This window comes from Crinia signifera, chromosome 4 (assembly GCF_055691185.1).
Source record: "Crinia signifera chromosome 4, ASM5569118v1, whole genome shotgun sequence".
Classification (NCBI taxonomy): Eukaryota; Metazoa; Chordata; class Amphibia; order Anura; family Myobatrachidae; genus Crinia; species Crinia signifera.
This window is the reverse complement of record NC_139220.1, coordinates 302,247,829-302,272,258: the sequence shown is the minus strand read 5'-3', so window position 1 is coordinate 302,272,258 and position 24,430 is coordinate 302,247,829. Positions and strand designations below refer to the sequence as shown.

General features: G+C 43.8%; 2 protein-coding genes and 1 pseudogene across 2 annotated transcripts; 1 reads left to right on the top strand and 2 right to left on the bottom strand.

Moving 5' to 3' along the window:
• The first annotated feature begins 2,838 nt into the window (after positions 1-2,838).
• On the top strand, positions 2,839-6,118 carry LOC146075755 (uncharacterized). The gene is made up of 6 exons (XM_083185329.1): positions 2,839-2,935; positions 3,215-3,340; positions 3,578-3,685; positions 3,883-4,101; positions 4,299-4,337; positions 4,555-6,118. Exons 3-6 carry the CDS (start codon positions 3,589-3,591, stop codon positions 5,607-5,609), a joined length of 1,410 nt encoding a protein of 469 aa, XP_083041455.1. The 5' UTR covers positions 2,839-2,935; positions 3,215-3,340; positions 3,578-3,588; the 3' UTR covers positions 5,610-6,118.
• A 13,007-nt stretch (positions 6,119-19,125) lies between these two features.
• LOC146073253 (uncharacterized) lies at positions 19,126-20,952 on the bottom strand. Its single transcript, XM_083180443.1, has 4 exons — positions 19,965-20,952; positions 19,482-19,754; positions 19,244-19,302; positions 19,126-19,158 (listed from the first exon to the last, which is right to left on the bottom strand). Exons 1-4 carry the CDS (start codon positions 20,950-20,952, stop codon positions 19,126-19,128), a joined length of 1,353 nt encoding a protein of 450 aa, XP_083036569.1.
• Positions 20,953-21,542: 590 nt separating this feature from the next.
• On the bottom strand, positions 21,543-21,649 carry LOC146076259 (U2 spliceosomal RNA; annotated as a pseudogene).
• Positions 21,650-24,430: the final 2,781 nt, after the last annotated feature.

Below are 24,430 nucleotides of genomic sequence, written 5' to 3'. Positions count from 1 at the left end.
ATCCTGACCATATGGGGGTATAAAAAATAAAAAGTTATATTCCACACGATAGATTCCACAACATCTAAGGGCCATCTTGCTTTTAAAATAAATGAAATTTAAAGTTATATTCCACACGATAACTTCCACATCATCTAAGGTCCGTCTTGCTTTTAAAATAAATGAAATATCAGAGTGCATAACAAAGAGGTCTGGGCATACATCTGTTATGCATTTAAAGATACATGATCCATTCAGTCCGGTGAGAAATGGGGGATTATTTTAAACAACGGATTCCATGGTCTTTGAAGACACAGACATTCACGTATGGAGTAATTAGCTTAGACAGAGTAGTAGTGCTGGTAACAATTATAATCATTAGAAAACCCTAAGGGCTGATGTGTGTTAGCATTTATACCCCTTAGAAAACTCATTCACATGAATAGATGTTAATTAGGTTAGACAGAACAAAGAAAGGCCATGAAATCTTTGCAACAGAGCATGAGTGGTATCTAGTGGCCATGTATTGCAGTTGCAATCAAGTTCCAGACAGAGCTAGAGACTACAGAATTAACTTATATATATATATAGCTATATACAGTATATATATATATATATATATATATATATATATATATATGTGTGTAATGTGATGGTATCATTATATTATGTGATGAATAAAATATGGATAATATGCTATATTATTTAAATCAAAAATATATTTTAGAAATAAAAAAAAAAAAAATAATAATGTCTACCACAACTACGTCACTAATATTCTATATATAATCACAGCTGTGCCATCAACGTAGTATATATTTTAAATTAAAAATTGAAGGATGTTGTTGATGGGGTGCCATATCTGTCATTTATTAATAATAAGAATAAGGGTTTTTATACAAGGGTAATTTGGTGTTATTTTATATATATATATATATATATATATATATATGTTATGCCTGTCTATGCCTTTGGAACACAACTCATGAATATTCAAATGAAACAAATGCAACACAGATGTGCTAACTGTTGGGTATATATATCTGTTCTCCATGAGGAACCAGTCCACACATTTTGAGAGCCTTGAAACTTTTGTCCACAAACTATTCAGAGATTACTTGAAGATTTTGTTCCAGAAGGGGTGAGTCTATTTTAATTTTCTAAATAAATATATATATATATATATATATATATACACAATATATCTAAATAGCGTAGTTTTAATATTTTATAATATACCTAGCAAAATGTTTTATTTATTGGCAGGGTGGGTTTTAACAAGCTTTTAAATCTTAAAATGTAGCTTGTTATTGTATGCTAGTTATTACGAGACATAGTCTGTATAGAGTCTTACGTGGGGGTTTTAACACGCTTTTAAATCTTAAAATGTAGCTTGTTATTGTATGCTAGTTATTACGATGCATAGTCTGTATAGAGTCTTACGCGGGGGTTTTTAACACGCTTTTAAATCTTAAAATGTAGCTTGTTATTGTATGCTAGTTATTACGAGACATAGTCTGTATAGAGTCTTACGTGGGGGTTTTAACACGCTTTTAAATCTTAAAATGTAGCTTGTTATTGTATGCTAGTTATTACGAGGCATAGTCTGTATAGAGTCTTACGCGGGGGTTTTTAACACGCTTTTAAATCTTAAAATGTAGCTTGTTATTGTATGCTAGTTATTACGAGACATAGTCTGTATAGAGTCTTACGTGGGGGTTTTAACACGCTTTTAAATCTTAAAATGTAGCTTGTTATTGTATGCTAGTTATTACGATGCATAGTCTGTATAGAGTCTTACGCGGGGGGTTTTAACACGCTTTTAAATCTTAAAATGTAGCTTGTTATTGTATGCTAGTTATTACGAGACATAGTCTGTATAGAGTCTTACGTGGGGGTTTTAACACGCTTTTAAATCTTAAAATGTAGCTTGTTATTGTATGCTAGTTATTACGATGCATAGTCTGTATAGAGTCTTACGCGGGGGTTTTAACACGCTTTTAAATCTTAAAATGTAGCTTGTTATTGTATGCTAGTTATTACGAGACATAGTCTGTATAGAGTCTTACGTGGGGGTTTTAACACGCTTTTAAATCTTAAAATGTAGCTTGTTATTGTATGCTAGTTATTACGATGCATAGTCTGTATAGAGTCTTACGCTGTTTTAGTATGTTGTGGAGTTACAAAACTCAGCATGGCAGACCACATGTGTGTGTGGGTGTGTGTGTATATAGCCATTTAAAAAAAAAAAAAAAATATATATATATATTTAAAAAAAAAATATATATATATAAATATATATATTTTAATTAGCGCCAGGGTTTTAACACGCTTTTAAATCTTAAAATGTAGTTTGTTATTGTATGCTATTTATTACGAGGCATAGGCTGTATAGATTCTTACGCTGGTTTAGCATGTTGTGGAATTAAAAAAAAAAAAAACTGCATTAGCGCAGTGGTTCTCAAACTGTTGGGGCCACCACAATGCTGCCATGTATGTGCTGTCTGCTGACTACACATGTGATATGATGTGATTCTGTAGCAGCTTTGTCGGATCCTCTGTAATTAATTTTTATTGGCTGATCTATAGAATACAATGTCAGGATGTATTCATAGATCAGGTTTTTGTGAGAGCGTTAATAGTTTTATGTGATTTTGTGCACGCAAATTTCGTTATGGAAACTTATCGTGTTATCTTTTATTATCAACAGTGACATCTAGTGGTTGTTGCAGAAAACACCTTTGAACTTAAGCTATCAACAAAACATCAACATGCAGGTGTGTATATGATATTTACAATAGTTTAACAATAGCTTATTGTATTGTTATTTCAACTTATTATTATTATTTATTACAGAGAAAGGAATACAAAACCATTAATGCAAATAAAATAAGTCTCAGAGACTTTCAAGAGTTACCCAGCTTTCAACAGCAGTCAAATGAGCAGACAATTACGTGTAAGTTTACAGATCAAAGACACAATGTTGTTGCTAGGGCATGATTTGTTAAGGCACAGGGGCTATTGACAGGTGTTATAAATGTTACGCTGTTGGTGTTAATTATTATTACCAGGCTCAGTTGTATTATTCACAGGTTCTGTTAAGACAAGCAACCTATTGGTATAAATGTTACACGTGTTGATTGTATTTTTCGTTCTACAAAATTGTTGTGTTAATTTTTATTTTATTTTTTATGTATATATTATTTTTTATTAAATTGTTAATCCCATAAATCAGTTTCAGATGTCACAAATGACGCATCTGAAGTTGGATCATATGGTTCGGATTTCACAGTCGGTCCGGATCTGACGACATTCGAAAACCCATACGCAGCATACTCTGATTTGTCCGAATCGCAAAAATGTAGGTGATCATAAGCCGTCAAAAAAATGTGATGTATGTTAAAAAAATGTGATATATTATTATTTCCAAAAATATGTCTCTCTCTCTCTCTCTCTCTCTCTCTCTCACGCTATCTCGCGCGAACTCTCACGTTCTCACTCATATATATATATATATATATATATATATATATATATATCCTGTTATATTCATTTTTATACAGCCTGTGATATTAATGTGTTATTTGTTCTCTGTTAGTATCGCCGATTATGTCGAAATCTGATGCAGAACACATAATGGATGATCTCTGGAATTTACCATCGGCAAAACACTATAAACAGCTATACCAGACCCCGGCTATACAAGGTGAATTTTGACGATTGGCTGGTGATGTTTTTATAATGTGTTTTTGTGTTAAATGTTACATATCGTCGCAAAATCATGAATAGTGTCCACAGGAGTTGTTGTTATCATGACTTAAATGACGTTTTTTTTTTTTTTTTTTTTTTTTTTTTTTCTCAAGTCGGCGAATGTGTCGTTAATTGATAATATATGTATTACAGATGACATAGCTAGCCGGTATGAACCTACGGTACCTAGGGCCGATACGTGTGAAGCGGGACCATCCGGATACAGAGAACCGACATCGAGTGTTGGATCAAACGCCAAACAACCCAACAGCGCATTGGCTAAAGGAGCAAAAAGAACCCAGATCAGCGATCAAGCTTTCTGGTCGTTGTTTAAAGGAACCATGCCGGCGCAAACCTTTGACAAATACCCGGGTATGTTTATTTATTTGGTTTCTTATATAGCACAACATTTACCACTGTTCTTTACAAATGGAAACCACAGGTATTAAACAGACTGTGTAGATGAAAACCGACAAGGAAGGTGGGGGTTGGGAGGTCTGAAGTTGTTATAAAGCGACTGTCTTTGTGGCCGCGTATGTGTAACTAAAACGGTGTGATTTTTATTACAGTAGGAACCACGCCGATGGAAAGATCTGGCAAATATTCAGGTGTGTAATGTAATGTTTATTTATTTAGTTTCTTATATAGGACCGCGTTCATCATTGTTCTTTACAAATGGAAACCACAGGTGTTAAACAGACTGTGTAGATGCAAACCGACATGGATGGGGTGGGTGTTTTGGGAGGCGGGTCTGAAGGTGTTATAAAGCGGTTGTCTTAGTGTCCGCGAATGTGTAACTAAAACGTTGTTATTTTTTATTTACAGCGGATCCGCGACGATTCGCAAAAATGATAGCAGCGGCCGGGGTTGCTCAACCACTCAATGCTGAAATGGATGGGGGTGAATCAGCTAAAACGGTGATCGACCCACAACTTCAAGAAGATGTATCAAGGGCCGAGATCATGGCCACCGAGCGCGACGATTTCAAGCCAAGCAAGCGGAGAATTACAAAAAGTCGAGTCGGTCAAGAAAACAAGGCCGATTTATCAGACCTTAAAAGAAGATTGAAATATTCGGAAGGTAGGCCCGTGAGAAAAAGAATTGCATTACAAACAGTGCCAACCGTGAGTAATGTGGATTACCCGCACGCATTTACAACACCTGCAACACCTACTGAATCCGACATTGACATTGCCGGTAATACAAAGACTGTGAAGACTCGTAAAACTTTACGACTGTCAAGAGAGAAATACACGCCGCTGACGGATGATGATGTCATCGTAATTTCAGACACGCAGGAACATCATACTGCAGAAACGCAAAGCGTGGTCAGTAACACGCCTGCAGCTACATTATCCGCTAATGATGAGGACTTAAATGGGCAAACATTTTTTATCACCCCTAGTGAAGAGTCAGTCTCAGATACACCACAGAATGATGATGAGGCTGTAACATCTGTAGCCGGAATCCCTGATAAAGTAATGGGTGATGATTACACAAAACTACCCAGTGTTTTTACCACGGTCGGCGAGGCAACCGCATCGGGCGGTGCGGATGCCCCGCCGACCGTGGTATCGACAGACATAGTTGATGGGGTTCAGAATGTGGAACAATTAGGACAAGATGCGGAAATACAATACTACGCGGTCATGGGGAGGATGCGTGAGCATATAGGGTACATGCGTAGAAATGTCAATACCATGTTGAACCGTATAAAAGATGAGCTTTATGGTTCAAAAAAGAAGCCAGAGATCATTAAAGAACTTGTAGAAATGTACATGAATGTAACATCAAATCATATATCAGAGACCGTGAGGACTAGGGATTTTATTAAAGCGAACATGTATCATTTTGCCGAGATAATTGAAACGGATCCGTGACTAGGCATGGTGGGTTATGGGTTGAAACGTAATTTACATGTGTGTAAAAAAGCCCCAAGAATTAAAGCAAATGTACCGTGCAAAATCTCACACTTATTTCGCCGTTCGAAAATAAAACAGGCTTTAAAATGCATATACAGGCTGAGAAAGCGTAAACAACACAGGGGGCGATGCACAACCCCAACCCCAGGTGCACAGGCTGACAAATCACCGGACCAACCATTACCGGGTGACGCTGCGTCACCTGACAATGTTGAACACCCCGCAACGCCCATGCATAATGACATAGATGGGGGTGCGCCACCCGGTAATGGTGAAGGTCGGCGAGATGTGTACTTAGAAGCTGTTAACAGGTATGAGCGACACCATCCTAATTTCAGAGCTATTGAGTATCATAATCATTTTCAATTTGTTAATTTGGAAAGAGTTACATCATTTGCAGAGGGTGTTGAAGCCGTACACAACGCTATACAGGTTATGATTGATGAATTCATGGTTGGTGTTGACCCTAATGATCGTGTACAGTTAAGATTGGAGGGGGGTGGTTTACACAACGCCATCTACTCACACCGAAAGCCGCAAGAATCATTAGACGCTGTCAGTTTCTTGAATCAAATTACAAACACTCTTCAAAGTAACGCTGAATTCTTATTAGGCACGGGTTTAAGGTTTGTGATCACTGTTTTTAGAAATAGAGCGGGTGGGGCCCTAACTGGTCGCGGCCTTAGACGCATTCCATACAGCTTAATTATAGAAAGGCGCAGAAGACACCTGTATGATTTCAACAATACGCACAATTATTTGTGCTTTGCGGCATCGATCTGCAAACTTCTGGATAAAGGTAATGCCACAGACGCTGAAATACACGATCGGGCGCTTCAAATTCATAAGGATTTGAACCTACCGATCGATAAAGCAGTCAGCTTTAGCGACGTTGTTGTTTTTGAAAAACACTTAAAAACAAAAATTACAATATTATATCATAATAATCGTTCTTGGCATTACTATTCTTCAGAATCGCGCTACGGTGATACCCTGTATGTATTATATCACGATTCACACTATTATGGCCTGATTAATATCTGCGCATTTCTCGGATCGAGATATTTCTGTTCCTTATGTAATCGAACTTATGAGCGCAAAAATAGCCACGATTGTCTTTTCTTTTGTAAGGCTTGTCACAGACAAGCGTGCGCTGATGATGGGGCTTCCGCATTAAGATGTTCGGTTTGTAGGGTGTTTTGCAGATCGCGTGAATGTTTAGAGGAGCACAAATCCTTAGCTTTAGATCGCAAAATATCCTGTCTTGAACATGTTTATTGCGACAGGTGTTGTCTCTACCGTCGCAGGTCTCATGAGTGTCAGGGGCTAAAGTGTTCTACTTGCAAGGCATATGTTGATGGGTTTGCGGATCATTTGTGTTACATACAGCCCATCAAAGCGGAAGAACCCACCACCAAATACATATTTTTTGATTTCGAATGCATGCAGGAGACAGGTATACATATACCAAACTACTGTTACGCTATCACATTAATGGGTGAGAAATCCTGGGAGTTTAAGGGCAAAGCTTGTATCGATGATTTTGTAAAGACGTTCATGAAACCAAAATTTGCGCATTACACATTCATAGCCCATAACGCTGGGCGGTATGATTCGTATTTTGTATTGAACAAGATCATCAAAGAACGGTATACAGTATCCCTCATCTCTAATGGCGGAAACATAATGTGTATCACAATAAAAGATCTGAAGATTAGGTTTATAGACTCTCTCAATTTTCTCCCCATGAAATTGAGCAGATTTCCAAAGGCCATGGGATTTGATGGCGTTAAAGGTCATTTCCCGCATTTTTTTAACACAGCCGATAACCAAAATTACATAGGGGTCATGCCCTCAATAGAATATTTTGGCCTACAACACATGATGCCTGAGGAGGCCGCTGATGTTACAGAGTGGTACGAAAAAAACAAACACAAGGCGTTTAATTTTCAAAAAGAATTAATACGATATTGTAAAGAGGATGTCAGAATATTGCAAAAAGGGTGCGCAGCTTTCAGATCAGCCGTTATAGCCATGACAGAACAGGAGTTTGTAATAGCGGCAGAGAAAAAAGATGTAGCCGTTAAACGTCACGTTGATCCATTCCAACTGACGACTTTAGCGTCGGTTTGTATGGCTATGTATCGTTGTAAATATTTACAGGCAAACACATTGGCTCTTGTACCGGGTGATAACTATCACAAGACCCAGAAGCGTTACTCAACACCAGCCATACAGTGGTTAATGTACATAGAACACAAAGAAGGTGTGAGTATAAGACACGCTTTACAAGGTGGTGAGAAGAAAGTCGGTAGATACAGTCTGGATGGTTACGCCATGATTAACGGCGTGCCAACAGCTTTTGAATTCCAGGGGTGTTTTTATCACGGTTGTGACAACTGTTACAAAACCGATGATGAAAACAATCTGACTAAAACAACCTACGGTCAACTGCGGCACAAGACACAGTTAAGGATACAATACCTTAAACGGTGTGGATTTCAGATAAGGGAGATGTGGGGGTGTGAGTGGAAGAAAATGAGGGAGACTGATGAGGAGCTTCAGGTTTTTCTGAAAGGTTTGGAAATCCCTGACCCCTTGGATCCTCGTGATGGTCTTTATGGCGGCCGCACTAACGCCATAAAACTTTATCACAAGACAGAGTGCGATGAAAAAATACACTATTTTGACTTTACTAGCCTATACCCATTTGTCAACAAGACCAAAACATATCCTATACGTCACCCACGCATCATTTATAAGGACTTTGATGATGTCACAAAGTATTTTGGTTTTGTTAAATTAAAAATTAATCCTCCGCGAGGCCTTTTCTTTCCAGTTTTACCGGTTAAAATGAATGGTAAGTTAATGTTTCCGCTGTGCCGCACATGCGCCGAATCTGGACAGTGTGAGCCGTGTGTTCATGACTCAGAAAACCGCGCCCTAACCGGTACATGGTGCACAGTGGAGATAAATCTTGCTATAGAAAAGGGGTACAAAGTGTGTAAAATCTATGAGGTGTGGCATTTTGATGAGAGATCTGATGATCTGTTTTCAGGTTACATTAAAACACACCTCAGAGATAAACAGGAGGCTTCTGGTTACCCCGATTGGTGTACAGACTCTGTGAAACAACAAGAGTACATAGACGCGTATCAAAAAAATGAGGGCATAGCTTTAAGACACGAACACATAAATGTCAACCCCGCCAAAAGACAAATTTCTAAATTGTTTTTAAACTCATTATGGGGTAAATTTGGTCAACGTAGCAACATGCCCAATACTTGTCTAGTGACAGATCCTGATAAGCTTTTTGAATATGCCTTTCAACCACACTATGAGGTGTCTGCTTTAGACTTCATAGACTCAGAAACTGTTATGGTCAACTGGAAATACGCCAAAGACCATTATACCAGGTCTTCAACAACAAATATATTTATAGCAGCATTTACCACAGCGCACGCCCGCGTCGAGTTGTACAACCTATTGGATAGATTACAAGATAGATGTCTGTATCACGATACAGATTCTGTAATTTTTGTCAGCAGGCCCGGTGACTGGAATCCGCCATTAGGCGATTATCTAGGGGAGTTGACCAGCGAACTACCATCTGGTACGCATATAACAGAGTTTGTTTCAGCCGGCCCCAAGTCATACGGCTATAGACTAAGCAACGGCAAGACGAGCCTCAAGGTCAAAGGTATAACGTTGAATGTTTGTAATGAGCAGCACGTTAACTTTGACAGTCTGAAAGAACTGGTCTTAGATTATCCTTTAAACCCCAAAGGCGAGGATCAGAAAAAAATTGTGACCAGGCAGCCCGGTATAGTACGTGTGAAAAAGTACTGGCAGATTGAAACCCGTATGCTGCAGAAAACGCAAAAGTGCGTTTACACTAAACGTAACCTCACGGATAATTTTACAACCCTACCATTTGGTTATTAAGATGGATATCCGTTTTCAACACCCCTTCTCCTGTATTTTAGCCGGACCCTCCAATTCGGGGAAAAGTTATTTTGTGAAAACGCTAATACAACACGCATCCACACATATGACGCATGTACCTGATAATGTTGTTTGGTTTTACACCTGTTGGCAACCGATATATGACCAACTTCTGAGTGCTCACCCTGGTATGCGTTTTATAGAGGGTTTGCCCGAGTCATTTAGCGACGACCAGCTTTTTCCCCCTGATAAGATTAATTTAACGGTGATAGATGACTTGATGGATGCAGCGAGTAATAATTCTGAGGTTGAGAAAGCGTTCACAAAGTATGTGCACCATCGTAATCTCAGTGTCATGTACCTTGTGCAAAACATATTTTGTCAAGGTAGAAAGAGCAGGACTATACATTTAAACACAAAATATATGGTCCTGTTTAAAAACCCCAGGGATAAAATGCAGGTTAGCATTCTGGCTAGACAAATGTACCCATCAAAATATCGTTTTTTTCTTGAAGCCTATGAGTCCGCTACGGAGCCTCCATACGGTTATTTACTGGTTGATTTAAGAAACAATGCCCTTGATGATTATCGTTTACGAAGCGGTTTATTTCCCCCCGACACACCAGTAGCTTATGTTGTTAAGAAGCGGGGTTCTAAATAGCTATAACCGCGCATCCTATAGTCATTCATTACCGCTTCTAACAGCTGTGAACATGTCGACCAGGATAAGGCGTAATTGGGCCCTTTTAAAAACCCTCATTAAAGCCAAACCGGCCCAAAGAAACGCTATATTATCCAACGCTTCAAACGATTTGGTGACAGCCATATGTGAGATTGCTCTCAATACGCTTAAAGGTAAAATACCCCTGTCACAGCGCCAGTTGAACTACCTTAAAAAGAAGAGGTCCCTTATAAAATCGCTTTGTAATAAGAAATGCGCCATTGGGAAAAAGAAGAGGTTGGTGAAACAGTCGGGTGGGTTTATCGGATCGTTGCTAGGATTTGCCATTCCATTAATTACCGGACTACTGTCTAATCGGTGATGGAATACTCTGAGAAAATGTATCTGGTCCCCCAGCAACAGATAGACCGTTTAAACAACAAACCAACCGGCGATGATATACGCAAAACAGCCACGCAAAGCCTAGATGCTGAGATCATAAGTATACTACATAATAATGCTTTATCAGAGTATGAAAAGGCAAAACGCTACACAGCTGTGTTACAGAGATACCTGGTGTTGAGTAAACAAACTGATAGAGAAATGTCAACTTTAACGCTTTTATCACCCGGTGCAAATGCTGTTGAGGATACAACTAACCCTACACAAGACGACGCTACCGACGCTGTTTACCACGATGTCTTGAACAGTGTTAATGCGCGGTATAAAAAGAACTGTGAAATACTAATGAGTAAAATGGTTCGCTCTAAAGACATTGCGAATTGGGACCGCAAGGGTGTGTTTATGTATAAAGGCGTCACAGTGCCGGGATCCAATGTGTTAGACTTGATAAGGGGTATCACGCAAAATCACAGCGTGACGAGTCATAAAATGCCTAACGGATGGATTGAATTTATGCGCGCTATGGCTGAGTTGAATATCCCGTCCACTGTAGTTGGTAATGCATCAAACAGATTACAGTTAGATCGCTTAAAAGCTGAAATCTACGATGATGAAATTGGCAATGTAAATATAGCCTCCCCAATACACAACATTAAAAAAAGTCGTATAAATGTTTTAAATTCCCCCGGGTTAACAACGCCACACGGATACTTACTACCGAGGAAAAGATCCGTAAATCTGTTTCAGGATTCGCAGTGGTTGAACCTTTAACATATAACTAATTTATAATGTTTTTATACGATGTATTTTTGTGCGTTTAATTTGTACGATGACGTTTAATTTGTAATGTATCATGTATTTAGTGTATTGTTTTAACTGTAAAGTTTATCGTGTTATTCGTGATTATTTTGCTGTAAATACATTTTGTCTGTACCAATAAAATATGGTTATGATTTATAAAATGCTGTTTTGTTCTTTGATTCTAACCAGTTTGTCTGCAAAAATATGCAATCACACGATATAAAGTTCAATAAGCAAGATTTTTTAATAGAAAGTAACCATAAGCAATGTACATACAGCATTTCAATCACAACATTAGTTACAAGTTACACAAACAATTTTGTATTACACATTATTTTTATCAAACACATGTTGGTTACTGGTGACACAGGACTGTATACAGTTACCCGTATATCGACTCAAACAATGACTTCTAGGGAGACGTCTTACAAAGTTTGATACATAGCGATCATTACGTTTTGTATCAAAACTAAAACGGACCAACACATCTGTATATTTGTAATTTTTACACATGAAAAATATAAAGTATATACAATATTGCCCACAAACGGTACTGTTAAAACCTTGCAACTGCTTATTTTGGTGGTAAATTCTTTTTGAATTTGTGTTTAAAAAATTTATTATGGCCTTTGGGAATAGGGGATTGTCAGGTTCTAAACCGTAAGAGTCCAAAAAGTAACACTCGCGCTGGTTGTTAAAATAAACGGCCAACCAATGCTCCCCCGGTTGGGCGCTGGTGTGTGTGTTGATTACAAACGCGCAGGGGTATTGCGATAGTTTACCGCTCGGAAGCATATCACACGGGTAGGTCCCTTTAAAAAACAGGCGCGTCACCGGATTAGCGTACAGTATACAATTTATCTGTAATGTGTTCATATCGCTGATGGGGTGATGAATATTGGTAAATATACGATAAATATAAAAATTATTTATTTCATTTATAGATAATCATACAGCACATCGCGCCGCTGGTTGATCTCGATGATATTATCAAATAATGCGTATATTATTATGTTGACTGTCCGGTCTAGTGCTCCTGCAAACCGGAATTCAGCTCGTAGATTACCGGTTCTGATTAGAGACAGATGCTCCGCGCATTCCTGTTCAGGCGACAGATCAAAAGCAAATAGTGTGTAGCCGTTGAGGTACTCTTCACGGTCAATTAGTATACCCGAATCTGATTTCTGCTTATTTGTGATCTGAATGAGTGACATATACTCGCGAACCGCATTACCGTGTTCAAAGTCTGGTTGAAATGGTTTAGCCGGATGCGGTGTTCCATCCAGGTATAGGGATGCGAAGTTTACATTTTTATGTTCAAACCGTAGAGGGTTTTTGTCATAGGCTCCTGAAAACGCTTCATTATCTACAAACGCGGCTATAACGGTTTTTGGCACCTGGCCTAAAAACAGGTTTTCTAAATTAAATACGCGGCTCCCCGTCGGTATACTATAGATCTTCATGCCCACTCTATCGATCGCATATTTGGCGTTGGTTGTCAGTAAGGCCTGGGCGTGTCCAATCCGGACTGCGGGTGAGACCTGAACCCTTTTCACAAACAGGGACGCTGCAACAATCTGAATTTTAAAGGCCTCCGCTTCAGTAGACATTAAGCAGAAAGCATCTTTGTTTCTGATGAGTTTTATCTTCAAGTCCACGGCGTTCAATATTAGTTTATGTTGATGAAAAAGGTCACAGTGTAGCGGCCCCAATAATTCAACCGTTCGACTTTGTGCCGTTGTTCTTGCCCTTTTTATAAACCCTGTGTTTACACCATCCAGGGTTCTTGTGTTGTGTTCTCCAGCCACATCTTTGTAGAATAATCCAGTTGTGTGTTTTGTGGATAACGCATCTGAGCTATAATTCAGTATGGTCTCTATGTAGGCCCTATAAGCGTAAAGATTATTGGACTGCGATATGAGCCTATCGCCCAAAGTGACATCAACCTGGCTAAATAAAGTTGCTATGGGGTAATTAATAAGAGCGACCTTGGCGTCTTGAGGTATAGCCGTGTTATCAGGCCGTACGATCTTGCAGGTCACGTACAGCAACGTGTTGTTCAGATCGTAGTAGTGTTCCCCGCTGGCCGCTATGTAGAATTCAAGCGGCGCGGTCTCGGATAATGCAGCCAAAGGTTGAACTTCGACGTAGAGGCTTTTCTCTACGCTGGTCTGCGTCGGTGGTACGTCAAAAAGATCAAGTTCAGATTTTGCGCATTCCATGGATTCATTGTGTATGAAAGACATGCTTAAAAAATATCACCGACCCTTCGCTTCGGTTTCCTTTTTTTAATTAAGCCGCGTCTGCTCCGTTTTTTGTTTAAAAGGGGTCTGCACCATGTCGGAAGTCGTATTGCCCGCTTCCGTTTATTTTTAGCCGCCCCTTTCCTGGCATAGATTAAACCTGATCCATCTTGCTTCGCTTGATTTGCGTCGTGTATTTTGCTCACAACAGCCGCTGTGGCTTGTCCGATGACGTCTTTCGCGATGTTGCGTGCTGCATTCTTCACGTGGGGCTTTGCTATCGCCAGCCCTCTTCGGAAAAGCGGTACCGCTTTTCTGAACAGGCTTCGAAAAATTCCACCTAAACCGCACCCGTACATATACGCGCTGCCGTGAAAACCGGGTAATCCATTACCGGCCTGTGTTTTATAATATTGCGCGTAGAGCCCCGGGTCACCATAATTTTTAACGGCCACCATTGTCTTTAATAAAATTCGGATTTGCGGCGTCTGAAATGTAGTTTCACGTTCGCTTTCCCAAACTTGAATGACATGTTTTCGTTCTGATCATTCTTTATCTCTATGGCTATAGTGTCAAAATGCGTCTTGCACAACGGAACATAATCGGGCTTCTCATACCGTATAGTGACCATCTCGTTGTTACGGCCCTTTATTTCAACGGTGCGCAACAACGGAACATAACTATCACCGACCCTCTGATGTTCGATAATATCTGTGTACACGAAGAGCGTATATTGCCCGCCGTTGATGTCGGCGCACGGTTTTAAAAACTTAGTTTTCGGGTATAACCCCAGTATTCTCGATAATTTAGGACCGGCTGTGATGTTGTACATCGCCTTGTTGTCGATGATTATCTCTCGTTCAAGCGGATCGTACAATAGTTTTAAACCATCCAGTTTATGTCGGTCAATTTCAGCGTTGAAAGAAAACAGTAACGCCCCGATGGTTTCATAAAACCCCGGTTTAACGCAAACCCTCGTTGCTGTACCGCTCGTCCCATCCCACTTTGTTATTTTCAACACACAATCACGCACATCGATTGTATTCCAGGTGTGTGGGTATTGTATTTCTGTAAGAGCTACTTCCCAATCTCCACTTAAGTCTATCGGCCTTGCTAACTTTGTGGTATAGTCAGAAATCTTATTTTGTGGAAATGTATCGGCTGAGGCGTTACTCGGCAATGTTATGTAGAAGGGTTTGTCATCCATCTTCCTCTTTGTTTATATATCTTTTATCTCCGATGCAGCGACCCAACTGTTAAATTTTGTGGGGTATCCACGCCACTTGACTAATACGTGTTTCCTCCCTCTAACCGTCTTATTTTTTAAAATCTTCTCCACTTTGTAAATCCTATTATAGTTTTTCGGTATACTTTGAAGTTCTTCGGGGTAAAAACTACCCGTTATAGCCTCCCCGTAGAGATCCTCCAACGTGTAAAGCGGCTTAAGTCCTTTAGTGTTCACGCCGCGTATTACAAATATTTCCTCAGAAAAACTCTGTTCGTAACCTTTCTGAAATATATCCTTATATTTTGAGATACGAACGTGGTCCCCGACCGCTAAACAAGCCTTTGTTTTCTTACTTCTAAAGTAATCGCCATATATCGTCTTGAAGACATCCAGCGCATTAGAGCCATCCACCTCATTCGGCGCCCGCTTAATCGTTCTATGGTATGTGTTATTATAACTGGTAATGAACGCTTGTAAAACGTCTATATATCGGTATGTATTATTCGCCGTGAAATATCGCCACATTCGTGTTTTTAAAGTCCTATTGAAGCGTTCTATAACGGCGGCTTTCACATCATTATTGGTTGTGAAATGTTGTATACCGTATTTTTCTAACAACTTTTTTAGGACTTTGTTTAGAAACTCTTTACCATTATCGGTTTGTAGTTTCCTCGGTACGTCCCCCTGTTGGAATAATTTTTCAAAAGCCTTAGCGACAGTCGTCGCGCTCTTAGCAGTCAGACTTTCAGCCCAGGCCCTCTTACTGAATATATCGATGACGGTTAGTATATATTTTACGCCGTCGTTGTGCTTTGCCAGATCTATGAGCGATACCAAATCACATTGCCACTGTTGATTTATGTCCGATACGCATATCATATTCCTTTTATAGTTTTTTCTAGCCGGTTTGTGCAATGTGTACGCGTCTTGCTCTTGTAACCATTTTCTCACATCGGATCTTTTAAATTTATTTTTCAAAGCTTTATAATATTTATCAAAGCCGCAAAAACTCCCCGGCTTTAATACGTTATAATACCTGGCTTTCAGCCGGCTGTTTTGATGATCGGCGTTGCGCGACATCCTACACAAATCAAATTTGATATAAAACAAGATCTACATTTCTACGAATTATATATCTGTTGTATACCATATTTTTCTAACAACTTTTTTAGCATTATGTTTAGAAATTCTTCCAGCTGGTTAAGATAACATTAAGCGAGCTTTATATATGTGTTATTTCACATAGTCAATATCAGTGTATGAAGTTACAGCCTCAAACCAATTATATTTTAATACGGGGGGTTAATATTATTTATACCACTTTGATATCAAACGTGATACGAGCTATCACACGCTATCACGTTTGATATCAAACTAAATAAAAGGGGGCGTGGACAACCTGTATAAAAGGGGCGTGGACCTGTCAAAACCAATTAGTTTGAAGAAAAAGTGTGCCTTATCTACTCACCAGGGACAATGTCTATACCTACACAAGTTTCGGGAGTGCATGAATGACCGGTGAGGCAAGCCGCCCTGAATGGCCATCCATGACATGTCTTTATGTCTATTTGTGAGCCTTTTGGAGGCCACATACTCCCAGACAAACTTGGCAGTTGCTGAAGGGAGCCCTGAAATCGGTTCCATTACGTCTTTGGCTCTGATGAGCTTGTGGACAGTGTAGGTTTCCACAAGTCGGGTTTCAATCCCTCCAGTTGGTGCTCCCTCACAAACTTGGACACATCCAGGTAGAACCATGGAGTAGTCCAGTTGTAAGGGATGGAGCTGTCCCACTTGTCCCATTTAAGGGTCCTCCACATAGGTAGGAGGAAGAAGCGGGACATGGAGTTCCCCGCAGAGCCGGCACAATTGTCAATCAAAGTTCTGCGGATAAAGTTACATGCAAAGAAGGCTCTCAGCATAGTTGGAATGTCTGGAATGCCTTTGCCACCTTTGAGGGGATCTTTGTACATAACAATCCGCTTGACTCTGTCCATTTTGGAGCCCCAGATGAAGTGGAAAACAGCCCGTGTGATGGCCTTGCAGATCGCCGCCAGAGGTGGCCAGGCCTGGGCGGTGTACTGAAGAACAGGAAGAATCTCATTCCGCAGCACAAGTGTTTTCCCTTCGATGGTAAGGTCTCTGAGACTCCACAATCCCAGTTTCTGACGCATTGTCGCAAGTCTTTCATCCCAGCACTTCAGGGCCGCTCCATCTCCCCCGAACCAGACACCAAGGATCTTGATGAGGTCTGGTTTTACCGTGAATGGGAATGGAGTGGAGGACGACAGGTGCCACTTTCCGAAGAGCATAGCCTCTGACTTCCCAAGGTTGACCCTTGCTCCTGAAGCACGGCCGAAGTTTTCGCAGGTCTGGACGAGTGCCGTCACCGATCTCTGGTCTGCGCAGAACACCGTGACGTCATCCATGTACAGCGAACACTTGGCCTCTGGGTGGTCTGGACCCGGTGCGGTGATCCCTCTGATCTCTTGATTTTGCCTGATGGATACAGCGAAGAGCTCTATAACACAAACAAAAAGAAGAGGTGAAAGAGGGCAGCCTTGTCTGACCCCAGACATAACTGAGAAGGGGTCAGTCTTCCAGCCGTTCACCAACACCGAGCTGTAAATGTCAAGGTACATCAGGTTAACATACGAACAGAATAGCTCACCAAGACCAAATTTACGCAGTACCTTGCCCATCAGCTCATGGGAGACACGGTCAAAGGCCTTTTCCTGATCAAGACTGATCAGGGCCGTGCACACATTACGGTCTTTCACGTAATGGACCGTGTCTCTGAGGAGGGCAAGGCTGTCTGCGATTCTGCGGCCTGGAATGGCGCAGGTTTGGTCTGGATGAACGATCTGCCCAATGACAGCCTTCAGCCGGTTGGCCAGTACCTTGGCGAGGATTTTGTAGTCCACGTTCAGAAGAGAGATGGGACGCCAGTTTTTCAGGTCACATCTCTCCCCCTTACGCTTATACAAGATCGTGATCATTCCTTCCCTCAGCGAAGGAGGCATTTTGCCCTCCACCACCATCTCCTCGTACAGCTCGAGCAGGTCCGGGCCAATGAGATCCCACAGCGCAACATAAAGCTCTGCTGGGAGACCATCACTGCCCGGAGTCCTGCCCTGCCTAAAGGATTTAGCGGCAGAGAGCACCTCCTCCAACGCCAGGGGAGCGTCCATGGCTGATTTACCTGCAGGATCAATAGAGTTAGTGATACCTGACAGGAACTTATCCGCCTCATCTGTGTCTGTAGTCTTAGGGGAGTAGAGGTCGCTGTAGTAGTCGCGAACGACCTTCATCACGCCCTCCTTCCCCTGTCTGGGGATGCCATTCTCATCACGCAGTTCTGTCAGGGGCGTATGGCCAGAGTGGAGTTTCCTGAAAAAGAAAGAAGAACACGTCTCACCCTTCTCCAGATTCTCCACCTTGGAACGGAAGACGATACGTCTGGATTCCTCCTCAAAGTGCCTTTTCAGGCTCTTTTTGGTCTCGTCCAGGTCGTCCTTCACGTCCCAGCCGCACCGCTGGAGGTCCACCAGGGACTGGAGCTCACGCTGCAGTTTTCTGAGGTTCCTCTTACGGTCGCATGCCTGGATTTGCCCTTTAGCCTGAAAGAAACTGCGGATGTTAGATTTGGCATATTCCCACCAATCAGACATACAGTCAAAGTAACATTTGTCATTCTTCCATGTGATGTAGGCATCTTTAAGCTCAGCCAGTACTTCCTCCCTTTCCAGTAAGGCACAGTTCAACTTCCAGGAGCCTGGGCCAGATGGAAAACCATGGCCCAGAACCCCTTGGAAGAGAATGGCCCTGTGGTCAGAGAAGAAGCAGGGAACCATAGAATGCCTAACCTGCTGCACTGCCCGGGAGGTGAACACAAAGTCAATACGGGAACGCACAGAGCCATCGGGGCGGCTCCATGTAAAATTCACGGAGCCGGCCCCCATGGAGCCCACAGCGTCCCGCAGTGATGCTTCGGCCACCATTTCCCGGAGCAGATTGGACGTGACGTCCAGCTTCGCAGAGTTGCAGGTGCTTCGTCCATCCCCTTCGATCGGGCAGTTGAAGTCTCCAGCCATCACTACAGCCCTGGTGGTGGCGAGCTGGGTCCGCAGGGTCTGGAATAATTCCAAACGCTCATTTTTGATAGGTGAAGCGTACACGCAGATAAGCCTGATAGGCTCACCTGCCCAGGAGCCGTCTACGACGATTAACCTGCCGCAGACAAGCTCCTGAACAGAATCTAGCGTGAAGAGGCTCCCCCTGATCAGAATGGCTACCCCTGCAGACTTACACTCACCTCCACCGGACCAGTAAGATGGACCATGGGACCACTGCCGGGCCAGATGCCTATAGGACCTGGAGAAAGGGAGAGAGCATTCCTGTAACATATACACATCACATTTCTGAATGTCAAGAAAGGAAAAAATAGATTGACGTCTGTTCTTATCCTTAACGCTCCTTACATTAATGGTAAAAAGATTAAAAGCTACCATTTGTTAAGAGGAAAAGGCAGGGTCATTGTACGTTTACATTACCACTCCCATCGGGAGGCGTTTCATCAGGATCTGCAGCCGGATCTCCTTGTTGGGGTGTCTGGATGCAGTCAAGTATTTCGTCGATCTCACACAGGCTGTTGAGCTCAGGTACTCCGCTCTCCTCCAAGACCTCTACATAGGCCTCCATCTCCTCCTCGAGGGTGAGGGAGCCCTGGACTGGCTCGACCGATTCCACTGCTGCTTTTTTTGAAGATTCTGGGTCGGCAGCTGGGCTGTCCAACTCCTTCCTCTTCCTTCTCGGTTGTGCATTTCCTGCAGGGGCAAGTGGTGGAAACTCTTCCTCGGAGAGGAGAGGGACAGGGGGTGGGATAGAGGGGGTAGTGGGAGGAAGGGTTGGTTTGATCACAGGTCGGGAGGGTGAGGGAGGGGGGGTGGTGCGAACAGCCGGGGTGGGGGTTGCTGTCACAGTGGGAGGGAGGGGAGGAGGGTTAGGGATGGTGGGGGGAGGGGAAGGTTTCTTACCGCCTTGTCTCTGCTGGATCTGCTTCCTCTGTGCAGGCTTGGGTGGTACCTTGGCAGGGGCTACCACACCCGATACTGCTGCGGCGTAGGATCTCACTCTGTCGGGACAGTCCCGGTAGACGTGTTCCGTGTTGCCGCACAGGTGGCAGGTCATCCTCGTGGGGCAATCCTTTGTCTCATGACCAGCCATGTGACAATGTTTGCAGGCCGGGACCTTGCAGTCCTTCGCCATGTGATCCTTCCCGCTGCACTTCCTGCAGTTGCGCGGCTGGTCAGAGTAATGGAGAAGTCCTGCTGTTCCCCCCAGGGAGAAGCACTGTGGAAGGTGCTTTACTCCTTCTGGGCACGAGGTGTCCTTGTGCAGCCGGACGATCACTGCCCACTTCGTGGACCAGAATCCATCATCGGTCATGATCCTTGTGGGGTTCCTCACGACCGTGCAGAATCGGCCCAGAAATGTGGCAATGTCTCCGGCTGGCGTGTGAGGGCTGCGCATTGAAACCGTCACCCGCCTCTCCTCCCTTTGGATAGGGCAGTTGCCCACAAAGCGAGAGAGAGGGGATTCGGGTCTCGCCGCTTTCACTGCCTCCCAGTACCTCTTACAGATGGCAATGGAGGTGAAGGTGACGTAGAAGATCCCCTTCAGGTAATTCTGAATGCTGAGTGTTTCAGCCTTCGTGAATCCCTGGTCGAGAACCATCTTCTTGCCGAAGGTGTCGATCGACATGTCCGGCACCTGTCCATCCGACTCCTTAAATTTCAACACCACGGTCTGCCTCATCCAGGGCTCCAGGGCTGGGAGGCCTTTGGAATGGTCCTGGTCGGGCACCGTTGGTGGTGTCGTAGAAGGGGCAGTGGAGCAGGGGCCAGCCGAGACGGTCGGACCTTCGGCCGGTGACTTACCCTTCTTCCCGGGCTTCTTCCTCCCAGCGAGGAGGGCCGGAGTGGAGGCTGAGGCCGGCACCAGGGCTGGAGCAGCTGTGGCCATCCTTCCGGTTTCTCGGGGCAGCTGAAGTCGGGGCAAAGGGTCTCCTCCGGCGTCGAAAGGAGGAGATGAAGGGGTCGCTTCAGAGGGCAGAGCAACACAAGTCTAACCCTCCAAGGAGGCTAGAGAGCGATGCACGGCTTCAGAGGGCAGAGCAAAGCAAGTCTAACCCTCCACGGAGGCTGGGGAGCGTTGCAGAGCTTCGGAGGGCGGAGCAGAAAGTCTGACCCTCGGCGGCGGCTCCGGAGCGGTGGAGGCTTCAGAGGGCAGAGCAGAAAAGTCTGACCCTCCTAGGCAGCTCGGGAGTGCTGCAAGGCTTCGAGAGGGCAGAGCAAACAGGTCTGCCTCTCCCAGGTGGCTAGGGTGCGTTGATCTCCTCTTCAGGCGAAATCCTCTTCTCCTCGCAGTCGGGGGCGGAGCTTCTTCCTCGGCGTCGAGAGGAGGAGGGGTCGGCAGTCGCTTCGGAGGGCAGCAGAGCAAGTCTGAGCCTCAGTCTTCTCCGGCTTCTCCCTCTTCTGGCGATGTTTTCTCCTCCTCGCAGTCTCGACGTCTTCGCTCAATTCGCTCTTCTCGGCCTGGCAGCGGTAGCCCTGAGAAGGACCGTTGTCGGTCCAAGAAACAAGGAGCAGAGCTGCCTCTCAGAGTGAACTGATAAGAACAGATACTACACTTGATCTTAGCCAAAAGGCCGAGAAGCGATATTTAGCTACTCATGGTACAGCTGAATGTGATCTGGGTCCCACTAGATGCCAGGGAATCCTCCTTAACTAACTTAGACTCTATCGTAATCAGAGTCAGATAACTGAAAGCGGAGCCCTGTACCAGCTTAACACAGGGTTTGTGACACAGCTGCTGCTGCTGCATTTGGCGCTGTCAAGTTTTCCATACTTATGTGGATGCCACAACTTGTAGGTACAAATTAACAAAAGAGCAATGTCCCAACTAGTTACCCCTTTCCCACTGCAGCTCTTAAATGGTAATTTGCTGTTTTTTTTAAAGTTTTTTAAACGGGTAGAGCTGCAGTGGGAAAGCTCCAGGTTGCTTTACCCGGTTAAAAATACCGGGGTTTTTTAAACGGGTAAAAAGCAGAGTTTTACCCGTTTAAAAGCCATTTTTTGGGCAGTGGGAAAGGGGTACCCTTTTACCTGTTTTTTAAAAAAAAAACAGCATGGGGCCCCCCCTCACTGCCGTAACCAGCACCAGGCTGAAAGAGCCGGGGCTGGTATTAAAAAATCAGGAAAGCCGACAAATAGGGCTTTGCTGATTTTTTTTAAACCAGCCCCAGGCTCCAGGTCCGGGGCTGGTTCCCAAAATACAGGGGACAAAATGACTAGGGGTCCCCCGTATTTTAAGAACCAGACCCAGGCCAAACCAGCCAGCAGGGTAATGTCACAGCCGGGGGACACTTATTAGATAAGGTCCCGCGGCCAAAACATTCATCCCTACTGACCAGTCAGCCTGGCCAGGGGCCCTGGGGGAGTGGGGACCCCCCCAATTAAGGGGGCCCCCCCTCCAGGACTTACCTGACCAGGCTGAAGCCTGGTGCTGTCCCCGGTGACCCTGTGCGGTGGTCACCGGGCTGATTGAAGTGTAAAAAAACAGAATCAAAACTATTGTCTTTTACTGTGGAACTATGAGTCCCAGCAAGCCTCCCCCGCATGCTGGGACTTGGAGAACCACAAGTCCCAGCATGCGGGGCATTAAAGAGCCCTCTGGCACTAATAGTTCCACAGTAATAAAAATAGTCAAATAAACACACTGACACACAATAAAAATAAAACTTTAATATATCCAAAGCCCATACATACTCATACTTAAATATCTTGAGCCCGTCGGTAGGTCCATGGGTCCGGGTCCGGTGTCTTGGTTCCGGTGCCATGGTTCCGGGGCTGGTCCGGGGCTCCAGGGCTGAAGAGTCCGGGGTCCTGGATCCGAAGAAATCCATGGGGGACCTGTGGAAGGAAATCCTACTCACCAGGTCCTCTGGCGAAGATCCCGTCTTCTTCTCAGTCTCCGCCGTAGTCCACCGCATCAGCCGCCAGTACCCGATTGGAATGAGAGGTGCAGAGATGTTTCATCTTCCGTGCCTCTCATCCGAATGAGATTGAACCTCTTGTTCAAATTCCATAATGATCACCTGTTTCCAGGGCTGCCATCGGGAATTTTGGGGCCCGGGACTCATTTCCAGTCTGGGCCCCCCTCCTCACTTGACTTACCATAACCTGGCTCCTGCTCCCCCATCTCCTCTCCCACTGAACTGCAGCCCAGAGGTCCCAGAGCACTGCAAATGCAGCACTGGCTGGTGAGCCAATCAGTGCTCGCTTACCTTGAATAAGCCTGCGCTCCAGGGCCTGCTTTGTTCAGCGCACTGAGGCAGTCAGGAGGTTGCGGTGGGCAAAATGAGCTGCCCGGGCCCTTCCAGAGGCTGTACCCACAGCACCCCCCTATTGGCGGCCCTGCCTGTTACACTCAAAGCAAATTAAATCCTATTTTCTAATTAAATAAAGAGTACTTTGACTCACAGTATTTTGACTCATAGATGATCATATTTCAATCACCTAAAATGTCCATTTTTAATTAAGCTTTAATTGTTCTTAAGATCACTATTCTTTATTTTGTTTTTGCTTTCTGGCCTAGTATTATTTTCCTCTAGCAAATGAATTCAGTAGCAATGCCAAGGTCGGTCCATTGGACCTTTTATCAACAATTAACCAGATAATTATGGGGACTTCCCAATTACTTTTACACATCCTTTGTTCTTCACAAATAAACGAGGATGTTGGGAAATGGTCGCATTCGTTTAGTATCAGCTAATGTGGAGTCTGTGATGTCTAAAAACCTTTGGTATTTAACAATTCATAATTATTATGTTAATCTTCCCGTTTTATAGTGACACTCGGCATAATAGGACCAGGATCTGCTGAATGCATGAAGGATCTTTACCTATCCCTGCATTACCTAATACCAGTGGTGGCTCTTACCTCTGTGGAGGAGGGGGGCTGCTGCGATGCCAGGACCCCCTCTGCTGCTGCTGCTGGTCCCCGCTGCCGGTCCCGACCACCCCACCCCCCGTCGCGATCACAGGACCGGCGCATGTTCAGTAGCTTCTTCAGCACTTTGCATGCGTTGGCTCCCTAACCTCTATTGGCTGTTTTGGTAGCAGTCCATAGTAGCATATTCACGGTCCTGGGTCTGGTGCATGACCACAGGGCCGGCGCTACTTGCTCAGCAAAGCCTGCAAAGCAGGTAGGCGCCGGCCCCTGAAGGCGCTGCCCCCCTCCTCCGATACTGTAGATTAGCTGCCAGCTGCCGCAGCCTGCACATGTCAAAGTATTTGACAGGCAGCGGTGCCGGCAGCAGGGCAGACAGAGGCGCTGGACATGAGGGAAATGTAATTAAATTTGGGCAGAAGCCGCAGAACTTTTGAACGCCCGCTGCTTAACGCAGGCCTACCCGCTAAATGACGCTGCCCGACGTCATT

What these genes read in the sequence shown, in the direction of transcription:
- LOC146073253 (XM_083180443.1), bottom strand. Translation starts at nt 20,952, where the DNA reads ATGGCCACAGCTGCTCCAGCCCTGGTGCCGGCCTCAGCCTCCACTCCG. An exon ending in AACGCCTCCCGATGGGAGTG is followed by an intron (nt 19,303 to 19,481) that starts GTAATGTAAACG and finishes CCCTTTCTCCAG; the next exon opens with GTCCTATAGGCATCTGGCCC. An exon ending in ATCTTACTGGTCCGGTGGAG is followed by an intron (nt 19,159 to 19,243) that starts GTGAGTGTAAGT and finishes TGTCTGCGGCAG; the next exon opens with GTTAATCGTCGTAGACGGCT.
- LOC146075755 (XM_083185329.1), top strand. Translation starts at nt 3,589, where the DNA reads ATGTCGAAATCTGATGCAGAACACATAATGGATGATCTCTGGAATTTA. An exon ending in CCAGACCCCGGCTATACAAG is followed by an intron (nt 3,686 to 3,882) that starts GTGAATTTTGAC and finishes TATGTATTACAG; the next exon opens with ATGACATAGCTAGCCGGTAT. An exon ending in AACCTTTGACAAATACCCGG is followed by an intron (nt 4,102 to 4,298) that starts GTATGTTTATTT and finishes TTTTTATTACAG; the next exon opens with TAGGAACCACGCCGATGGAA.